The sequence below is a fragment of the Pelophylax lessonae genome (assembly GCF_965119305.1).
Source record: "Pelophylax lessonae genome assembly, chromosome: 2".
In the NCBI taxonomy this organism is placed as follows: Eukaryota; Metazoa; Chordata; class Amphibia; order Anura; family Ranidae; genus Pelophylax; species Pelophylax lessonae.
Window position 1 is genome coordinate 548477318 of NC_138769.1, and position 19193 is coordinate 548496510.

The 19193-nt window shown below is 44.8% G+C and overlaps 1 protein-coding gene across 1 annotated transcript in view; it reads left to right on the forward strand.

The window, feature by feature from the left end:
- LRCH1 (leucine rich repeats and calponin homology domain containing 1) overlaps nt 1–9405 on the forward strand; it is a gene marked incomplete at its 5' end in the record, with an annotated part of 366317 nt that extends 356912 nt beyond the window's left edge. The window contains one exon of the mRNA XM_082247571.1: nt 8429–9405. Coding sequence (XP_082103697.1) covers nt 8429–8542 — 114 coding nt within the window. The 3' untranslated portion in view covers nt 8543–9405. The remainder of the gene's footprint in view (nt 1–8428) is intronic.
- Nucleotides 9406–19193: the final 9788 nt, after the last annotated feature.

The following is a 19193-nucleotide window of genomic DNA, read 5'->3' on the forward strand; positions in this document are numbered from 1 at the left end:
CTCGCAGGGTGTCAGAACTGGCCGCATTATCATGCCAGTCCCCATACCTAGTGATTCATAGGGATAAGGTAGTACTTCATCCTAAGCCATCCTTTCTTCCTAAGGTGGTTTCAGATTTTCATCTGAATGAAGATATTGTACTACCTTCCTTGTGTCCTCAGCCCAATCATCATCGGGAACATGCGTTGCATTCCTTGGATGTGGTTCGGGCAATCAGGGTATACCTGAAAGCTACGGAATCATTCCGTAAGACGGATTCACTTTTTGTGATCACGGATGGCCCCAGAAAGGGGTTGCCTGCATCTGCCGCGACCATTGCCAAATGGATTAGACAGACGGTGGTACAGGCTTATTCTATTAAGGGTCAGAGTCCTCCGTTCCCTGTTAGGGCGCACTCCACTCGAGCGCTCAGTACTTCCTGGGCCTTTCGCCATCAGGCGTCAGTGGTCCAGGTATGTAAGGCGGCCACCTGGTCGTCGGTACATACCTTTACAAAATTCTATAAAATTGATGTGATGGCATCGGCGGATGCCTCATTTGGCCGCAAGGTTTTGCAGGCCGCAATTTGAGGAGACCGGTGGTCTACCTCGAGGGTTTTTTTCTGTTTGAAAAATGTATTTTTGTTGAGTCTCATCATTAAGGATGAGCATTGTAAACTTCTAGTTGGCACCGGTTGGGCCTTCTAGATTGGGATTTGATTTCCATTTTCCCACCCCTCATTTGTGATACTGCTCTGGGACGTCCCGAAGGTGCTGTATCACCGAGGACTACGTCTGGCAATGAGCGATAGAGAAAAATGGATTTTTGTAAAATCTTACCGTAAAATCCTTTTCTCTTAGCTCATTGACAGACGTAGTCCCCGCCCCTCTGTTTTTGAGTTGGGTTGGGTTAAATTCTCTAAGCACTGCTTTTGTGACATAACTGATTTGCTGTGGCAGTGAGAGAGAGGATATACCCTCGGGGACTGCCCCTGGGGTGTGGCCAGAGCATTTTTATTTCCTGTCTAGTCCTGCTCCTGTGGAGGCAACATAACCCGAAGGTGCTGTATCACCGAGGACTACGTCTGTCAATGAGCTAAGAGAAAAGGATTTTACGGTAAGATTTTACAAAAATCCATTTATTCCACCCATAATCCCCATGAAAAACAATAATTCTACTCATAATACTATCAGAAACAGGTCAAATGTTTTACGTAGGATGTGTATCTATGATATTCCACCCATAATCCACATAAAGAAAAATAATAACCACATTCTAATCAGAAATGCATCAATTTTTTTCCTTGGCGTGTGTAACCTATAATCTTTTTTTTTAAATATCTTTCTCCAGATTCCTAATAAAACCGTCAAAATTTAGTTGTTTACACATACTGTACATGTACAGCATTATTCAGTAATCTAGTCCTAGAAATACTGTATGTTGAGTAATTTTTCCATTACTTCTGTATAATTTACTATGATTCTATTGTACAGCTGCATATATATTATTAGCAAGTTAACAGTTAGGCCCCTTTCACACAGGCGGACCGTTCAGATCCGCCTGTCCGTTTTTCAGGCGGATCTGAGCGATTGCCCCATGCATCTCTATGAGGCATCGGATGTCAGCGGAGACATGTCCGCTGACATCCGATCCGATCCATCAAATCTGGATGGATGAAAACCCTATTTTCGATCCGTCCAGCGGATGGGATCAGATGAGAACAGACAGATGGTCCGTTCCCATCCGATTACCCCATAGAGAACAGCAGGGACCTGACACCTCTGTTTCCGCACACAGCGCGGAGACAGAGCAGCCATCTGCCTGCTCAGCGGGGGATCGGTGGATCGATCCCCCGCTGAGAAAAACGGAGTCCGCCGATGGACTCCCCTGTGTGAAAGGGGCCTAAAACATTAGCAACTACTTCTTGCAACATTGTATCAAGCACTGCAGAAAAGAATAACATATTTTGAGCAACAACAGAGTAATTACCATATATGTGTGTATAAGGGCCCTTTCACACGGGCGTTCCGCATGTCCGTATATCATCCTATTTTTTTGCGGGTGATATACGGACATAATGTATGTCAATGGCATTGCGGATCTAAGTGGATGACCATCCGCTGACATCCGATTTTCATCCTTTCAGTTCTGTTCTGTTTTTTGGAACGGAACAGAACCCTATTTTTGTTCCGTGTAAAAAACGTAACGGATGCAAAATCGGATGTCAGCGGTGTCATCCGCTGACATCCGCAATGCCCATAGACATACATTATGTCTGTATATCATCCGCAAACGGATGGGATGATATGCGGACATACGGACCGGATGACACAAATGTCATCCGCTCCGTGAAAAAAAAAAAAAAAAAAGTGCCGGAGCAGATTGCACTGCGGTCCGCTCCGTGTGAAAGAGCCCTTAAGCACACTGACACCTAGTGAGAGTGCTGAGTATTGCAGCCAATAATCCAATCCCCCCAATATGCAGTTTAGTACTTCCCCAATATTATGCTGCTTATCAAATGTCACTTGTCAGGATCACTGCATTGTAAATGGGCTTATATTCTCTTATCATTTATTTTAATAGTAGGGAAGAATTTTAGTTTAAAAGAATCCTTTCCCAGAGTGATTTATTTTTTTTTTACATGCTGCATTATTTTAAAATGTGCTTTAATTGGCATATTCTGTCAAAATCCATCCGAGAAAAACTTCCTAAACCAATCTCATCTGTGAGGCGTCTGCTCTCCAGATGTCTGAAAAGTAAAACCTTCCTGAAATAAATGCGTCAGAACCACATTGGAGACAGGCATCACACCTCAAACTGACAAAGAATAATTGGAGATTTTTCCCAGCACACATCTGACACAAAGTAAGCAGCAAAATTGCCTGAATGTTCTCTCCTGGATGTTCCATGTGGAACATGTATATGGAATCACCCTATTAGTATAATGCATATTTTATGGTGATGTATGCTAGTTTGTAATGAATCAGCTTGTTATTTTAATTAACTCTTTGCATGTTAAAACATTTTCATCCATTGTTTATTAAATTGATATTTTATCATCAATATGTTGAGCCTCATTTTACCACTTGCTGACCACCCGCCTGCAATGTACAGTGGACAGGCAGCCCGCACAGGCGACGTACTTGTATATCGCTCATTGCTCCGGGTTTAGGGCATGTGCATGCATCCCTCCCCCCCGACACCCATTGCGAATGTATACAACAGGAGTCTGTCAGCAAATCCTAGCCAGTGGTTCATGGCTGGGACCTGCCGATTGGCTTTGTGCAATCACAGCCCAGAGCCCTGTGTTGACAATCGACACAGGGCTCTGTACAGCCAGAGCAATCACTCTGTTTCTTATCTCTGCAAAGCAGGATAGAAAAATAAAAAGATCTTTAGTAAATAGCAGCACGCATTACATATTGTTAGGCACACATTTAACCCCTTGATCGTCTTAAATGTTAAACCCTTCCCAGCCAGTGTCATTAGTACAATGACCGTGTATAGTATTGGCTAATCACTGTATTAGTGCCAGTGACAGTAATTCAGTTCTACCCCACCAGCATCAGTTAGAGTCAGATTGCCCATCGCACTATCACAGTCCCATTATAAGTCGCTGATCACTGGTTTTGTTCTTTAATGGTTTTGTTCATTTTGTGCACCTACAGTGCCTTGCGAAAGTATTCGGCCCCCTTGAACTTTTAGACCTTTTGCCACATTTCAGGCTTCAAACATAAAGCTATAAAACTGTAATATTTTGTGAAGAATCAACAACAAGTGGGACACAATCATGAAGTGGAACGAAATTTATTGGATATTTCAAACTTTGTTAACAAATAAAAAACTGAAAAATTGGGCATGCAAAATTATTCAGCCCCTTTACTTTCAGTGCAGCAAACTCTCTCCAGAAGTTCAGTGAGGATCTCTGAATGATCCAATGTTGACCTAAATAACTAATGACATCATGAAGAACAAGGAACACACCAGGCAGATCCGAGATACTGTTGTGGAGAAGTTTAAAGCCGGATTTGGATACAAAAAGATTTCCCAAGCTTTAAACATCCCAAGGAGCACTGTGCAAGCGATAATATTGAAATGGAAGGAGTATCAGACCACTGCAAATCTACGAAGACCTGGCCGTCCCTCTAAACTTTCAGCTCATACAAGGAGAAGAATGATCAGAGGCCCATGATCACTCTGGATGAACTGCAGAGATCTACAGCTGAGGTGGGAGACTCTGTCCATAGGACAACAATCAGTCGTATACTGCACAAATCTGGCCTTTATGGAAGAGTGGCAAGAAGAAAGCCAATCTCTTAAAGATATCCATAAAAACGTGTTGTTTAAAGTTTGCCACAAGCCACCTGGGAGACACACCAAACATGTGGAAGAAGGTGCTCTGGTCATATGAAACCAAAATTGAACTTTTTGGCCACAATGCAAAACGTTATGTTTGGCGTAAAAGCAACACAGCTCATTACCCTGAGCACACCATCTCCACTGTCAAACATGGTGGTGGTGGCAGCATCATGGTTTGGGCCTGCTTTTCTTCAGCAGGGACAGGGAAGATGGTTAAAATTGATGGGAAGATGGATGGAGCCAAATACAGGACCATTCTGGAAGAAAACCTGATGGAGTTTGCAAAAGACCTGAGACTGGGACGGAGATTTGTCTTCCAACAAGACAATGATCCAAAACATAAAGCAAAATCTACAATGGAATGGTTCACAAATAAACATATATCCAGGTGTTAGAATGGCCAAGTCAAAGTCCAGACCTGAATCCAATCGAGAATCTGTGGGAAGAACTGAAAACTGCTGTTCACAAACGCTCTCCATCCAACCTCACTGAGCTCGAGCTGTTTTGCAAGGAGGAATGGGCAAAAATTTCAGTCTCTCGATGTGCAAAACTGAAAGAGACATACCCCAAGCGACTTACAGCTGTAATCGCAGCAAAAGGTGGCGCTACAAAGTATTAACTCAAGGGGGCTGAATAATTTTGCACGCCCGATTTTTCAGTTTTTTTATTTGTTAAAAAAGTTTGAAATATCCAATAAATTTAGTTCCACTTCATGATTGTGTCCCACTTGTTGATTCTTCACAAAAAAATTACAGTTTTATATCTTTATGTTTGAAGCCTGAAATGTGGCAAAAGGTCGAAAAGTTCAAGGGGGCCGAATACTTTTGCAAGGCACTGTGTATGTGTATATATATATATATATATATATATATATATATATATATTTTTTTTTTTACATATTTTGCCTTTTTTTCATTGATATTCCAAAAAAACCTAGTGGTGACTAAATACTAACAGAAGAAAGCTCTATTTGTGTAAAAAAAAAAAGGATATAAAGTATGTTTGGGTACATGACTGCGCAATTACCAATTAAATTAGCGCAGTGCTAGATCGCAAATCATGGCCTGGCCATGAAGAAGTAAAACCTTCTGGAGCTGAAGTGGTTAAAGTCCCATTGGCAAATGTTTGTTTTTGTGTGTTCTCTCCTCCAGTCTTTTCTGTTAAGGGAACGGAGTGGCAGTAATTAACAAATCAGTAGCTGCATTTTAGAAGTTACTGTGAAAGACTTTGGGAAGTTAGATATCATCGTAAAAACTATTTTATTGTACTAATAATAAACATTTAAGCTGGCTCTGCTTATGTTTTGCATTGCAAAAAATAGCTTGGCATGTGCATCATGGATGTAAAGGTGGATATGCATGAAACTGAACGATGTATTACTTTTGGGGGAGGGTCAGCAGAGTTTTTGGATTTACCTTTTAAACTCTTACCTGAAGAAAAGGTTTGAAGTGGAGGTGAAACCCTAAGACCTCCATTGAGCTTATACAGGTCTTTGTATCTTTATGTACATCATATTGGTAAGTGCAGATCATATGTCAGAACATTATGTATAAATAGATATACTAGAAAAAAACCTAGATTTTGCGTTCTTAAAATATATACAAAGTGCTTTTCTTCAGTCGCAAGCATTCACATTAACACGTTTTGACAGTTTCGACTCTCCCTGTGCTCTGAATAGCTGTGGGGTCAGGTTTGAGTTAGCCATAAGATGCTTTTCAATAGAGGAAGAGAAAAAGCACTAAAAAATGGAAAGGAGGCGAGGCTCAGTGCTGGCTGTACTTCCTTCCATAGGAACTCCCATATTTTGGGCTTTGGGTGAGTGGGGCTACAGTGAGCACTGACACTACTAAAATCATTTTATTTAAAATTAATAGCACAGATTTGAATGGGGACAAGTGCTATGTGCAAAGGGGGCATTTTTTGTCTTCTAATGATGCTACTTCTTTAACCACTTCCCGCCCGTCCTATAGGCAGATGACGGCGGGAAAGTGGTTGCATTATCCTGACCGGACATCATATGACGGCGGCAGGATAATGCGCTCTGCAAGCCCACCAGTGGGCGCGCAGAGCAGCGATCGGTGGTGCAGTGAGGCTCTATACCATGTGACCAGCTGTGTCCAATCGCAGCTGGTCACATAGGAAGAGCCATCGATCCGCTTTCCTCAGTTCATGCCTGACAGGCACGAGTAGAGGAGAGCTGATCTGCGGCTCTCCTGACAGGGGGGGGTCTGCACTGGTAATCAGAGCATTGATTACCAGTGCAGACCCTTGGGGGGGTGCCACTAGAACCACCAGGGATGCCCACCCATTACCCTAGGGATGTCCACCCATGACCCCAGGGATGGCAATCAGGGCTCAGGGAGCCCGCCAGTGCCCTCCCCATTAGTGCTGCCCACCAGTGCCCTCCCCATCAGGGCTGCCCACCAGTGCCCATCATTGCCATATATCAGTGCCCATTATTGCCCACCAGTGCCGCCTTTCAGTGCCCATCAGTGCTGCTGCCTATCAGTGCCCACCAATGCTGCATATCAGTGCTGCCTATCAGTGCCTCCTCATCAGTGCTCATCAGTGCAGGAAAAAACGTATCTATTTACAAAATTGTATAACATAAACAAAAAAAAAATTTTTTCTTCCATACTTTTTGGTCTTTTTTTATTTGTTTAGTAATTACAGGCTTGCGGTGATTAAATACCACCAAAAGAAAGCTCTATTTGTGGGGAAAAAATACAGTGTTGCATGACCAAGCAATTGTCATTCAAAATGCAACAGCCCTAAAAGCTGAAAATTGGCCTGGGCAGGAAGGGGGTGAAAGTGCCCTGTAATGAAGAGGTTAAAGCTCAACTTCCTCCATCCGCTCCAGTGTCCTTTTATTAAAGTCAGCAGCTACAGTATTTGTAGCTGCTGACTTTTTTAATTTATTTTTTTAAACAGGATGAAGAGCCTCTTTAGGCAGGGAAAATTCTGTGAACTACTGCAGGCTCAATGTTGTGGCCTGCAAAATGGAGGCCACAGTATTGAGCAATACTGTGATGTATATTGAAGATCTGTTCTTTGTTATACATCAATCTCTGTGACTCATTGGGGAGATTTCCCTTTACTTCGTGTCATGAAGACACAACAGTAAGTGAGAGGAAATCTCCTCAAAGTGAAGGGTAATCCTCTATCAGACACTTGTCACTAGAACTAATGTCCCCCTTACAAGATTTTCTCTCTTACTATTCTGATGTGGTTACATCTTGGATTTCCCATCGCCAATGACAACGGTCACCAGTACAAAGAGGGATATTTATTTCCTCCCACACGGTCACAGAAAAAAAAAAAAAAAAAACACCTGATGGGTTTTAGCACATGCTAATTATTTTCACACCTAAAAATGGTAGTTTTGGTTTGCGATACACTTTGTACCATTTGTCATAGTTTTTCTTAGAGCAGTTATGAATTTTCAAGGCTACGGCCCCTTTCACACTTTTGCAACTTGGGACTGCAAAGTCGCATGACAAGTTGTACCCCATGATTTCCAATGAGTACCATTCATATCTGCGCCAATTCAAACTAGTCCCTGCACTACTTTTGTCCGACTTTGCAGCAACTTGAGGTCCATAGACCTCAAGATTACACAGGCATTGCTTCAAGTTGCGTGACTTTCAGGTCGTATAAGTATTAAAGGGACCTAAAGGATAACTCTTGGAGCCCTTTAAGATCTAAGGTGGTGAATCTGTTTAGAATGCTTAGGGTGGCCTGGCATGTGTGGCTTTAGCTGGTTGGATGGAGCACCTAGCTCTGTCTTAATTTGTTTTAGTATTTTTTTTAGCTTATATGTTACTCTGCATTCCTATACGATGAGAAGGACACAGCCTAAAATAGATAGGACCTATGGGGAATATCTCTATGTATCTCAACAGGCATTGTGCTAGTTTAAGACTAAATATTCTCTTAATGATCACGTTTTTTTTTGTTCTTTTTTTTTTTTTTTTTTTTTTTTTACCTTTTTCTACTATAATCTGTCAATAAATCATCATCTTGGTGCATGAAATTATTTTGGCCATGCTCTTATGTGCTATGTGTAATTTCTTTATTTTTTTTTTTGTAGGAGAAGCTTTGTTTACCACATCATATCCTAGAAGAAAAGGGATTGGTGAAAGTGAGCATTACCGTTCAAGCACTGCTAGATGTAACCACAACCAAGCAGGCCTTAATTTTATGAAACCACTGCACCCTGTTTAACCCATTGGTGACACCATGTTTTCTACAGGCTGCCTAAAGAGAGTAACGTGGAAAAAAGGAATTTTGCCTCACAGCGAGTCTCTGCTAAGGAGATGCTGAGTGAATGCAAGACAGAAAGTTGGTTTAACATTCCATAAAGGAAGGGCGTTGAGCGAATTTTGCACAGCATAATTAACCTATACGTAAACTGTACATTCTCAGCCCTCACTTCAAAAGATTGCTAAATATCAATTAATGCTGTCCTCCCAGATTGTTTATTTGCATTCTTCCCATTACGGTGTGTTATCGTATTCTGTGATGGAACAGCAGACTAGGGAGCAGTTTTTCTTCTACCCAGTCCATAGACTCATGGAACAGAATTATTTTGCTAAGATTGGTTATTTCCAAAATGGCAGGTCACATTGCACTGTATTTATTTCTATAACATTAAGTTCATTACATTTAATGGCAGACACTAATTGCTGCTTAAAGTCTGAACATATTTGTGAAATAGCAGTTTTAACTAGATGTAAATGTGTATTACAATGGCCTTTTGTTCACTGGACAGTTAAGCAGAAATGTAATGATTACCAAAAAATTGTAATATGTATATAATGAGAAGGCTATGAGGAGTCATTTGTTTTTAGCATCATTTGCTAATGGTGAGGCTACAGGCTCTGATAATCACTTAGTAGCTTAAGAAAATCCCTTATTGCCCCCTGCCATATTTGCACACTGTTGTCTGCAGATTGTAAATGAGAATTTACTCAATAGCGAGATTTAATCTAATGCTTCCCGTGTTACAAAAAAAACACTAAAAATGCATGTGTTGTGGAATCGAATTGCTTTATATCATGCTGCACTTTTTTTCCTGCTGTAAAAATGTGGAAGGCTTATTTTTTTAACTTTACCTCGTGAACTCACCAGATATCTTCCCGGAAAAACACTTCACTCTATTTATAAAGCACATTTGCCAGGTTAAAAATTGGAATCAAGCCTGCAGTCCTCTGCCATACTGATACCAGTCCACATGACCTCCTAAATTGGGGGAGCTGCTGGGAGAGGCTTTGCCAAAAAAGGAACTACCCTACTAATGCATCTGTGCCTGATGCAGCTCTTCAGCTGGCATAGGGGTGCTTTTCTGTCAACTATTCCCTATCCTTAACGGTACCCCTAACCAGTGCAACATATGTAGATAAACAGAGTTAAAAAAAAGCACAGACGCAATATTGGAAAAAGAAATCCAGCTGAAGGCCTAGAAGAGAGGAAGGGGAAGGTTTTTTCTTCTGGATAAAGATTCCCACGATGGGATGTGGTATACACTGATCAACCATAACATTATGGGCACCCACCATAACCTGTCAGGGCATGGACTCTAGACCTCTGAGGGTATGCTGTAATACTTGGGACTAAGCCATCAGTAGTAGATTTTTTAACTCATAACTTGCGAGGTGGAGCCTCCATGGATTGGACTTGTTTTTCTAGCACATCTCACAAATGCTCTATTGGGTAGAGATCTGGAGAATTTGGAGGCCAAGTCAACACCTAAAACTCATTGTTGTGATCCTCAAACCAGTCTTGAATTCATCTGACCAGGCCACATTCTTCCATTGCTCTGTGATCCAGCTATGACGCTCACATTCCCATTGTAGGAGCTTTTGGCTGTGGACATGGGTAAACATAGGCACCCTCAGCGGTCTGCAGCTATACAGCCACATACGCAACAAACTGCAATGCACTGTGTGTTGTGACAACTTTCTATCAGAACCAGCTATGACTTTTATTGGATCAGACTACTTGGGCCAGCCTTCACTCCCCACTTGTATCAATAAGCCTTTCCCGACCACTACCCTGTTTGCCAGTGTGCCATTTTTCTGGGTTGCCTTCCACCGTGGACCCCTTTTGGTAGGTCCTTACCACTGCAGACTGGGAACATCACACAGGAGCTGCAGTTTTCGAGATGTTCTGACCCAGGTTGTCTAGCCATTACAATGTGACCTTTGTCAAAGTCCAAAAATCCTTACATTTGCCCTTTTTCTTTTCTGATTTTAATGCATCCGCTTCAGGGACATGTTCACTTGCTGCCTAATTTATCCAACCCCCTTTTAGATGCCATTGGCAGGAGATAATCAGTGTTACTCACTTTACCCGTCATTGGTCAATTATATTATAGTTGATCGTTGTGTGTGTGTGTGTATACTGTACATATATATATATAATTTTTTTATTTACATGAGTGTTAAACTGGTTAGAGGTTCAAAGAAGATTCACATCAGGGACCACTGTGCGTTCGCATTGAGCAATTATTCATTGGAAGGAATTGCTCAATTTTTGGTGCCCCTTCTCAAATCCTGAAGGTCACGTGTGATGGTATGAACATGGCAGGGGTCCTCGTACTCCCTGTTTTTAACCATCAGAATACCAGCCCACACCACTGGTAAGGAGTTCGTTTCAACAATGTAAAAAGAAAAATTATATTTGGTGTGAATTCGCTACAGCATTGAAGCGATAATCTAATACCTCCTGGCAGTGAAGACATTGGGGTTGATTTAAAAAAGTCAAATCGTTTTGCTAAAGTCAAATATTATTTTTGCAAGAGAATGTTCCCTTAGCTTAGTGAAAGAGGTAAAGCTCTGTTGACTTCCATCATCCAATTCTGTTCAGGGAAAAATCCCTTTATTTTAATTTTTCCTTGCAAGGTGATGGGGAATTCTTTATAAAAAAGCAAAGTGAAAAGTCTATTTGAATTTAGTAAATCAACTTCATTGAGTTTAACATGTATACGATGTAGATGCTTTCCTTATTCTTAGTTGATGTTTGTAGTCACCATGCAGGTTACAGATGAGTTGAATGTAAACGGAACAGAATAATCTCACTGGCCAGGGTCTGTAATGGCAACTCTAAAAAGCACAGGCAAAGAAAATGTAGAAGTTGTAGGTTATATTTGGTATTCCTGGATATATTTGAAAAGCTAGCCTGTTTTAAAAGCACAGCTATCCTTTAATATGCCCTTTAATGTTTCTGTTTTTTTAGCTGGCACAAATTGATCAATTTGTATTATAGCTTTGTAGTGAATATTTGCTCTCATGGGCATCCAATTGATGGGATGCGTGCCAATTTTGTTCTTTCTACTTAAATGAAAGTCATACACAGATTACCTTGTTAACTACCTTTCAAAACCTATGCAGTGTGTCATTTGTTTATTTTGCGAAGTGCAGACGCCAAGTGAGCTGATGTGATCAGAACAAAATGAATCAATGTGATTTTATTTTTCTGCATTTACCCATTTTCACTTACAATTTTAGGGTGGGGTATATGGCTGCCTAGTCATCCACTGTCTTTGTATATTTCTTGGCATTACCCGGCATAAGATCTCTGCTGTGAATTTCCCAGGTTTGCTTATATGCAACATCCATTATGAGAAGGGTTTGCCCATCGATTTTTCTTTAACAATGAGGAAAATACACCAAGAACACTCAGAATCAATGGTTCTATGAGGTAAAAAGCCGTATAATCCTGCAACTATAGTCACAGAGATATAAGGCTGTAGTAAGTGACATAACATGGCCCTCATAACTGGATTATTGATTTTGGATGGATCCGATCTTAAAGTCTAATTTCCCTGCTTTTGAGGGGAAAAAAACAATTCAATTAGGTTTGTTAAATAATTTGCAAGAGTTCTAGGACCTCCCTACTGTAATGACATGATCAGTCACAGTGTTGTAGGCACAATGTATGGCAAAGAACACAGTTACAAGGAAGCAACATTTTAAACTCACAACATTTTTAAAAAATCTAATTGCAGACTGAAAGGGAGAGCTATTTTTAAATCTCGAAAGGGTTTGTGTGATATGTACAGTATATGTGTGTACGGGCGATCCCCGGGTTACAAACAAGATAGGGACTGTATGTTTGTTCTTAAGTCGAATTTGTTTGAAAGTCAGAACAGGTAGATTCTTTAAGTGTAGCTCCAGCCGAAATAATAATGTTTACGTTTTTTGGATAGCATAGGGAAGGGTTAACACCCTTGTACCATTTGTGTTTGTCTGTACCCTGTCCAGAAGATTTCACCTCACTTTTCTGTCCCTATGACAACTGGATTTTGAAAAGTTTGGGTTGTTGTGGAAACAAGGATCAGTGATAAAGCTTCAGTGGAGACCCCTTTTTCCCATTAGAACTCTTACAGGAGTGAATTTCCCTTACTGTTGTCCCCCTCCATTTGTAAGTAAGAGTCATTTGTAAGTCGGATGTTTGTAACCAGGGGACCGCCTGCATATATGTATATATATATATATATATATATTTTTTTTTTTTTTTTCAGTGGATGTCAAGTCTTCCTTTAATTGCCAGAAAAAAAGAAATATTTTGCATCAGGGAGGGATAAAAAAGTTACTGCTTCAGTAAAATAAAGTCTAGAAAAATGTAGAAACAAACATACTGAATCAGTAAGTTAAAGTACAACTAAAGGCTCCTGTATGACAGTCTAAACAAGTACTGACTTCCTTTATTATGTACAAGCCTAATAAACTAAACAAAAAAAAAAAAACTTCCTTTATTTTTCCTGTGCAAAATCCTCCTTCATTGGTGTGTTCACATGCTCCCCCTCCCAGACACAGTGGCTGACAGTGGGAGAACTTCGGCAACTGAGTCAGTGCGGTCAATCCAGAAATCAGTGGGCAGGACTAGGTGTGGCCAGGTGTTACTTGACAAGCTACCCTTTGTAAATCAGCAGCGACATTGCTGATAGCCATGCACCCTTGCAACATTTGTTTTCATCCCACTGTAGTACAAGCACAGCACATACCTACATAAGAATGGTAACCCTGCTCTGAAATCATGAGTGGTGCAGCACTGTTGCCACACCATCGCAGTAAGCTGTATTAGGTGGACTTCACTGGCAGGTTGTAGAGGTATGTTTGAGAATTTGCAGGGGGACTAACAGAAAACTGTAAGTGTGGATGTGCTTACAATTAAGTGCTTCAGCACATAATTTTTTTAATGGGAGGACATAGTTCTACTTTAATAGATAAAAATAAATCAACATTATTTCTTCATCCAGGCAACTGATGTACAATCCATGAGTGTACAGAAGGGTCTTGGCATGTTAGCCACAATAAACTATTTATACAAGTATTATTTATTAGGAATTCGATACATCTTTTTTGGACGTCATTCGTAAAATACAACCTCTTGTTTATTACTTTCTAGTGGTCATCCTACTATATTGTGTATATAACGGAATTTTTGTAAAATCTTACCTGTAAAATTCCTTTCTCTGAGTCCTCCGACAGTCGCCGCCTCTTCATATTCGTCACATATGGGGTATTAGACTTTGCTCCGAAGGAGTAGCTAGGCAACAGAATATGTTAACAATAAAGCTTTAACATATCCCACCCTCAAGGGGTGGTCCCCTCAGTCAATACCCTCCTACTTCCTGCAACCATATCTCAGTTTTAGTGGAATAGCAGTAGAGTATACATTCAACCCCAAAAGAGGGGCGGGGGCGGCGACTGTCGGAGGACTCAGAGAAAGGAATTTTACAGGTAAGATTTTACAAAAATTCCGTTTTCTCTTACGTCCTCCGACAGTCGCCGCCTCTTCATATTCGTCACATATGGGGACGTCCCAAAGCAGTGCAAACATGAGGGGTGGGAAACGCATCCGCGCCGAAAGGCAACGCAGTCTCCACATCAAAGAAAGGAACCTTACCAAAGGAAGGAAACCAGCTGGGCAACAGCAAAAATAAGTGCTCAACAGGAGCAACAACCCAGGAAAAGACAAAAAAAACAGGGAATACAAAGATATCCCAACAGCCAGGAGTCCCCAACAAGGGACCCTATGGAACAGCCGCACTAAGAACCTTGCGGCCAAAGGAAGCATCCGCCGATGCCTGAACATCTACTTTGTAGAATTTTGTGAAAGTGTGCACGGTCGACCAGGCCGCCGCCTTACACATCTGGGCTACAGAAGCCCCATGACGGCAGGCCCAGGACGTACTCAGTGATCTAGTAGAGTGCGCCTTCACAGGCACAGGGGGAACCTTCCCCTGCAAGGCATAGGCCTGTTCAATGGTCTGCCTGATCCATTTGGCGATGGTAGAGGCCGAAGCCGCCATGCCCTTCCGAGGACCCTCTGGAAGAACAAACAAGGAGTCCGTCTTACGAAAAGACTCAGTCGATTTAAGGTAAACCCTAATCGCCCGAACAACATCCAGAGAGTGCAATCTCACCTCCTTTGGATGTTTAGGCTTCGTGCACAACGAAGGCAAAACAATATCCTCGTTAAGATGGAATTCCGAAACTCGTTTCGGCAGAAAAGAAGGATTAGGTCGCAAGACCACCTTATCCAAATGAACAACCAGGTACGGAGACTTGCAGGACAAAGCCGCCAGTTCCGACACTCTGCGAGCCAAAGTGATCGCCACCAAAAAGGCGACCTTTTTGGACAACAGAGACAACGAAATCTCCCTGATCTGTTCAAAAGGAGCACGTTGTAACACAGAAAGAACTAGATTCAAGTCCCAGGGGGGCAAAGGATCCCTCCTAGGAGGAACCAGATGTCGCACACCCTGAATAAAAGTGCCAACCAAGGAGTTGGAAGCCACGGGACGTTGAAACAGAACGGCCAGCGCAGACACCTGACCCTTTATCGTGGCCAGCGCCAAACGCTGATCGACACCCGTCTGAAGGAAAGACAGCACACGGGAAACCGAGTACGTGCGGGGTGAAAACCCCCTGGACTCACACCAGGCAAAATAGGCCTTCCAAGTACGGTAATAAACCTTTCCCGAGGAAGACTTCCTCGCGTTGATCAAGGTATGAACGACCTCTGGAGAGAGACCCTTCTCCTTCAGGACCTCGGTCTCAACAGCCAGGCCGTCAAAGCCAGCGACTGTAAAGCAGGATGGTAAATCGGTCCTTGAGACAGTAGATCGTCTCGAAGAGGCAGACGCCAGGGGGCGTCGACCGCCAGATTCACGAGGTCTGCGTACCAGGACCGGCGAGGCCAGTCCGGTGCCACAAGAATCACCGTGCTGCGTTCCGAGTGTAACCTGCGAAGGAACCTGGACAGCAACTGAATCGGTGGAAAAGCGTACATCAGCCTGTACTGATGCCACGGGGCCACTAACGCGTCCGACGCGTCTGCCCGAGGGTCGCGCGTCCTTGCCACGAACCTCTGCACCTTGTAGTTGAGGCGAGACGCGAACAGGTCCACATCTGGAAGACCCCACTTCGCGCACAACATCTGGAAGACAGCCGGATGGAGAGACCATTCCCCCTGATCCAGGGTCTGGCGACTCAGATAGTCCGCCTGCCAGTTCTCCACTCCCGGAATGTGAACCGCCGTTATCGCCGGGACATGAGTCTCGGCCCAAGACAGAATGTCGGCCACTTCCCGAGCCGCTCGGGCACTCCTGGTGCCCCCTTGGTGGTTGATGTATGCCACCGCCGTGGCATTGTCCGTCTGCACCCGAACCGGGCAGCCCTGCAGCCGGTCCGTCCAGCGATGAAGACAGAGCCTTATCGCACGTAATTCCAGAATGTTGATCGGGAGGGAAGACTCCCCCTCCGACCAGGTCCCCTGGGCGGACAGAACGCCCAGAACACCACCCCAGCCCGACAGGCTGGCATCCGTAGTGATTATCGTCCACGAGATCGGACGAAACGACTTGCCCCCGGACACCAACGGGGACTGGAGCCACCACAGAAGGTTTTCCCTGGTGCGATGACTCAACGAGATCTGAAGATCCAGAGATTGAGGTCGCCCGTCCCACTTGGACAGGATCTCCGCCTGGAGACCCCGCGTGTGAAACTGAGCGAAAGGAATCGCCTCGAAGGCCGAGACCATCAATCCCAGACATCTCATACACGTCCGCAGAGACGAGTGTGGAACGTCCCTGAGGGACCTGACTTCCTCCTGAAGAGTCCTGAGCTTGTCTTCCGGCAGGAAGACCTTCGCCTGCACCGAGTCCAGTATCATTCCCAGATAGGGAAGACGAACCGACGGACTCAGTGTCGACTTTGGAACATTTATCGTCCAACCGAACTCCTGCAGAGTTTGCATTGTGACAGACAGGTCCTTCTCCAGACCCTGACTGGTCGCAGACCGAATCAGAATGTCGTCCAGATACCCCAGGACAGAAATGCCCTGGGCCCTCAATAATGCCAGAACCGGTGCAAGCACCTTGGTGAAGACCCGCGGAGCCGAGGCGAGCCCAAAGGGCAACGCCACGAACTGGTAGTGATCCTCCGCAATGGCAAATCGAAGGTATCTCTGATGCCCCTCGAATATGGGGATGTGAAGGTACGCATCCTTCAAATCGATGGAGGCCATGAATTCCCCCGGAACCAGGGCAGCCACCACCGAGCGCAGGGACTCCATGCGGAACTTGCGAACCCGCACAGAGCGGTTCAGAGCTTTCAAGTCCAGAATCGGACGAACCTTGCCCTCCTTTCTGGGCACGGTGAACAGATTGGAATAAAACCCCCGAAATCTGTCCCGATGAGGCACCGGAACCACCACTCCCTGAGCCCTCAGGTCCCGCACCGCCAGGTGCAGATCCCGCAGGCGCTCTGGAGACAGTTGTAGATTTGAGGGAAAAAATCTGCTCTCCGGCCGAGAGAGAAACTCGATCTTGTAACCAGATCGAACGATTTCCAGAACCCATCTGTCCCGCACACGGGCCAACCAGGGCTGAAGAAAACCGAGCAAGCGTCCCCCCACCCCAAAACTGGGTGAGGGCGCCCCTTCAGGCCGAACTGTTATGGGCCGCAGGTCCGGATTGGCCGGACTTCTGTTTCCCAGACCAGGGCTTCTTCTGAGAGCCTTGGCCTTTGAACGGTTTGCCCTTGTAGTGCGGCCGAAAGGCACGAAAGGACCCCTGAGGGGGCCGAAAATTCGCATGCTTCTTCCCAGAAGCCCCCTTAGCCTTGGGGAAATGGGGCAAGAGAGTGCTCTTACCCCCGGTGATCCCCTTAATCAACACATCCAGGGACTCCCCAAAAAGGCGAGACCCATCATAAGGCAGATTGGCTAAGGTTTTACGTGAAGATTGGTCCACCGACCAACATTTCAACCAAACCAGGCGGCGAGACAACACCGCCACGCTGTGCACACGTGCAGCCAACGGAATCAGGTCCAGGTCCGCATCACACAGATACATGACACCCTGGTGGATCTGATCCACCATATCCAGGGTCGCCGCCGAGGCCGAATCGGCCACTAGGACGCGCCTAAGCATCTGCGTCCAACTTGCGATCGCCTGGGCCGCCATGAGAGAAGCAAACAGAGCCTTAAGCATAGAACCCGTAACAGAATAAGTATGACGGGCAAGAGACTCCAGTCTCCTATCCGTGGCATCACGGAAAACAGGGGAACCCTCTGCAGGAATCGCAGTGGCTTTGTTCAAAACCGCAATTGCATGATCCACTGGTGGAGGCACACACCACCGTTCATCAGTGGCAGGCGAGAAAGGATAACGCAGCTTGAATTTACTTGGTACCGCAAAAGGTTTGCGCAGATCGCGCCATTGATCCTTAACAGCGCGCTGAAAATCAGCATTGCAGGGAAAAACCTGCGGCGTCCTGCGTTTTCTCTGCGTCCCATAAGCCGCCAAGGCAGCGGGAGGACACACTTCGTCCTGCAAACGCAGCGTCTGCTTAATGGAAGCAATCAACTCATCCATGATTGCAAGCTCTTCAGGCGAGCCAGGGGGAGAATTATCGACCCCCTCAACTTCAGCCTCCACCTCAGACCCCACTAGATCAAGAGAGGAGCGGGACCCCGATAAAGGGGTCCCTGCCAGAACAGCCCCATCACCTTCACCCTCAGAATCAGAGGACAGAGCAACTCTGGGCCGTTTAGTAGATTGAGCAGCCACCAGCATTTGCACCTGGGCAGCAAGGCCAGCCACAATAGTGGCTAAATCCCCCCCTGGGGGGGAAACAGCGGTCCCCTGGCTTTCCACCAATACTGTGGGAAACTTGCCCTCCTGAGAATCCATTGCCCCTGTATGCCAGACAACCAAGGGTTAACTGCCCCCTTTCAGCAAGCGCGGCAAGCGCAGCCCACCGCACCACACTCAGGCACAATGAGACCCCCACAGGGAATATACAGACTGAATACAGGCAATGGCAAACAGGAATAGAAGGATAAAACCTGAGGAGACCCCGCCGCTGCTGCTGCCTCGATCGGTGTTCCAGGAAAGAGGAAGTGATGCTGCCAGGGCGCTCTATGTAAGCCTATGGAGGCTACAAGAAAATGGCCGCCGTGCATGTAAACCATGCGGCCGGAGCGGGCGCCGGTAAAATGGCGTCGTTTGGCGCCGAAATCGCCGCTCCACAGTGCATAAAAACACACACAAGCTTATCCCATTATATGGATACATGTTAGATCGCCGCAGCGATCGCTGTATATGCCCCAACATGCCATAAAAACATGCCCCACAGCACACAGCTTCCCACACTGCCCAGCCTGACACACACAGTGTCACACAGCTCCCCCCCCCCCCTTGCAGCCCACAGCATGCAGCCGAGAGATAGGGAGACAAGCAGTGTGAATAAAGGCAGGTTACACAGTCCCAGACTGAGACCCCCCCCAGACAGACAGGTCCCCACATAGATACACTTACCTCACATGGCGTGGGGAACCCG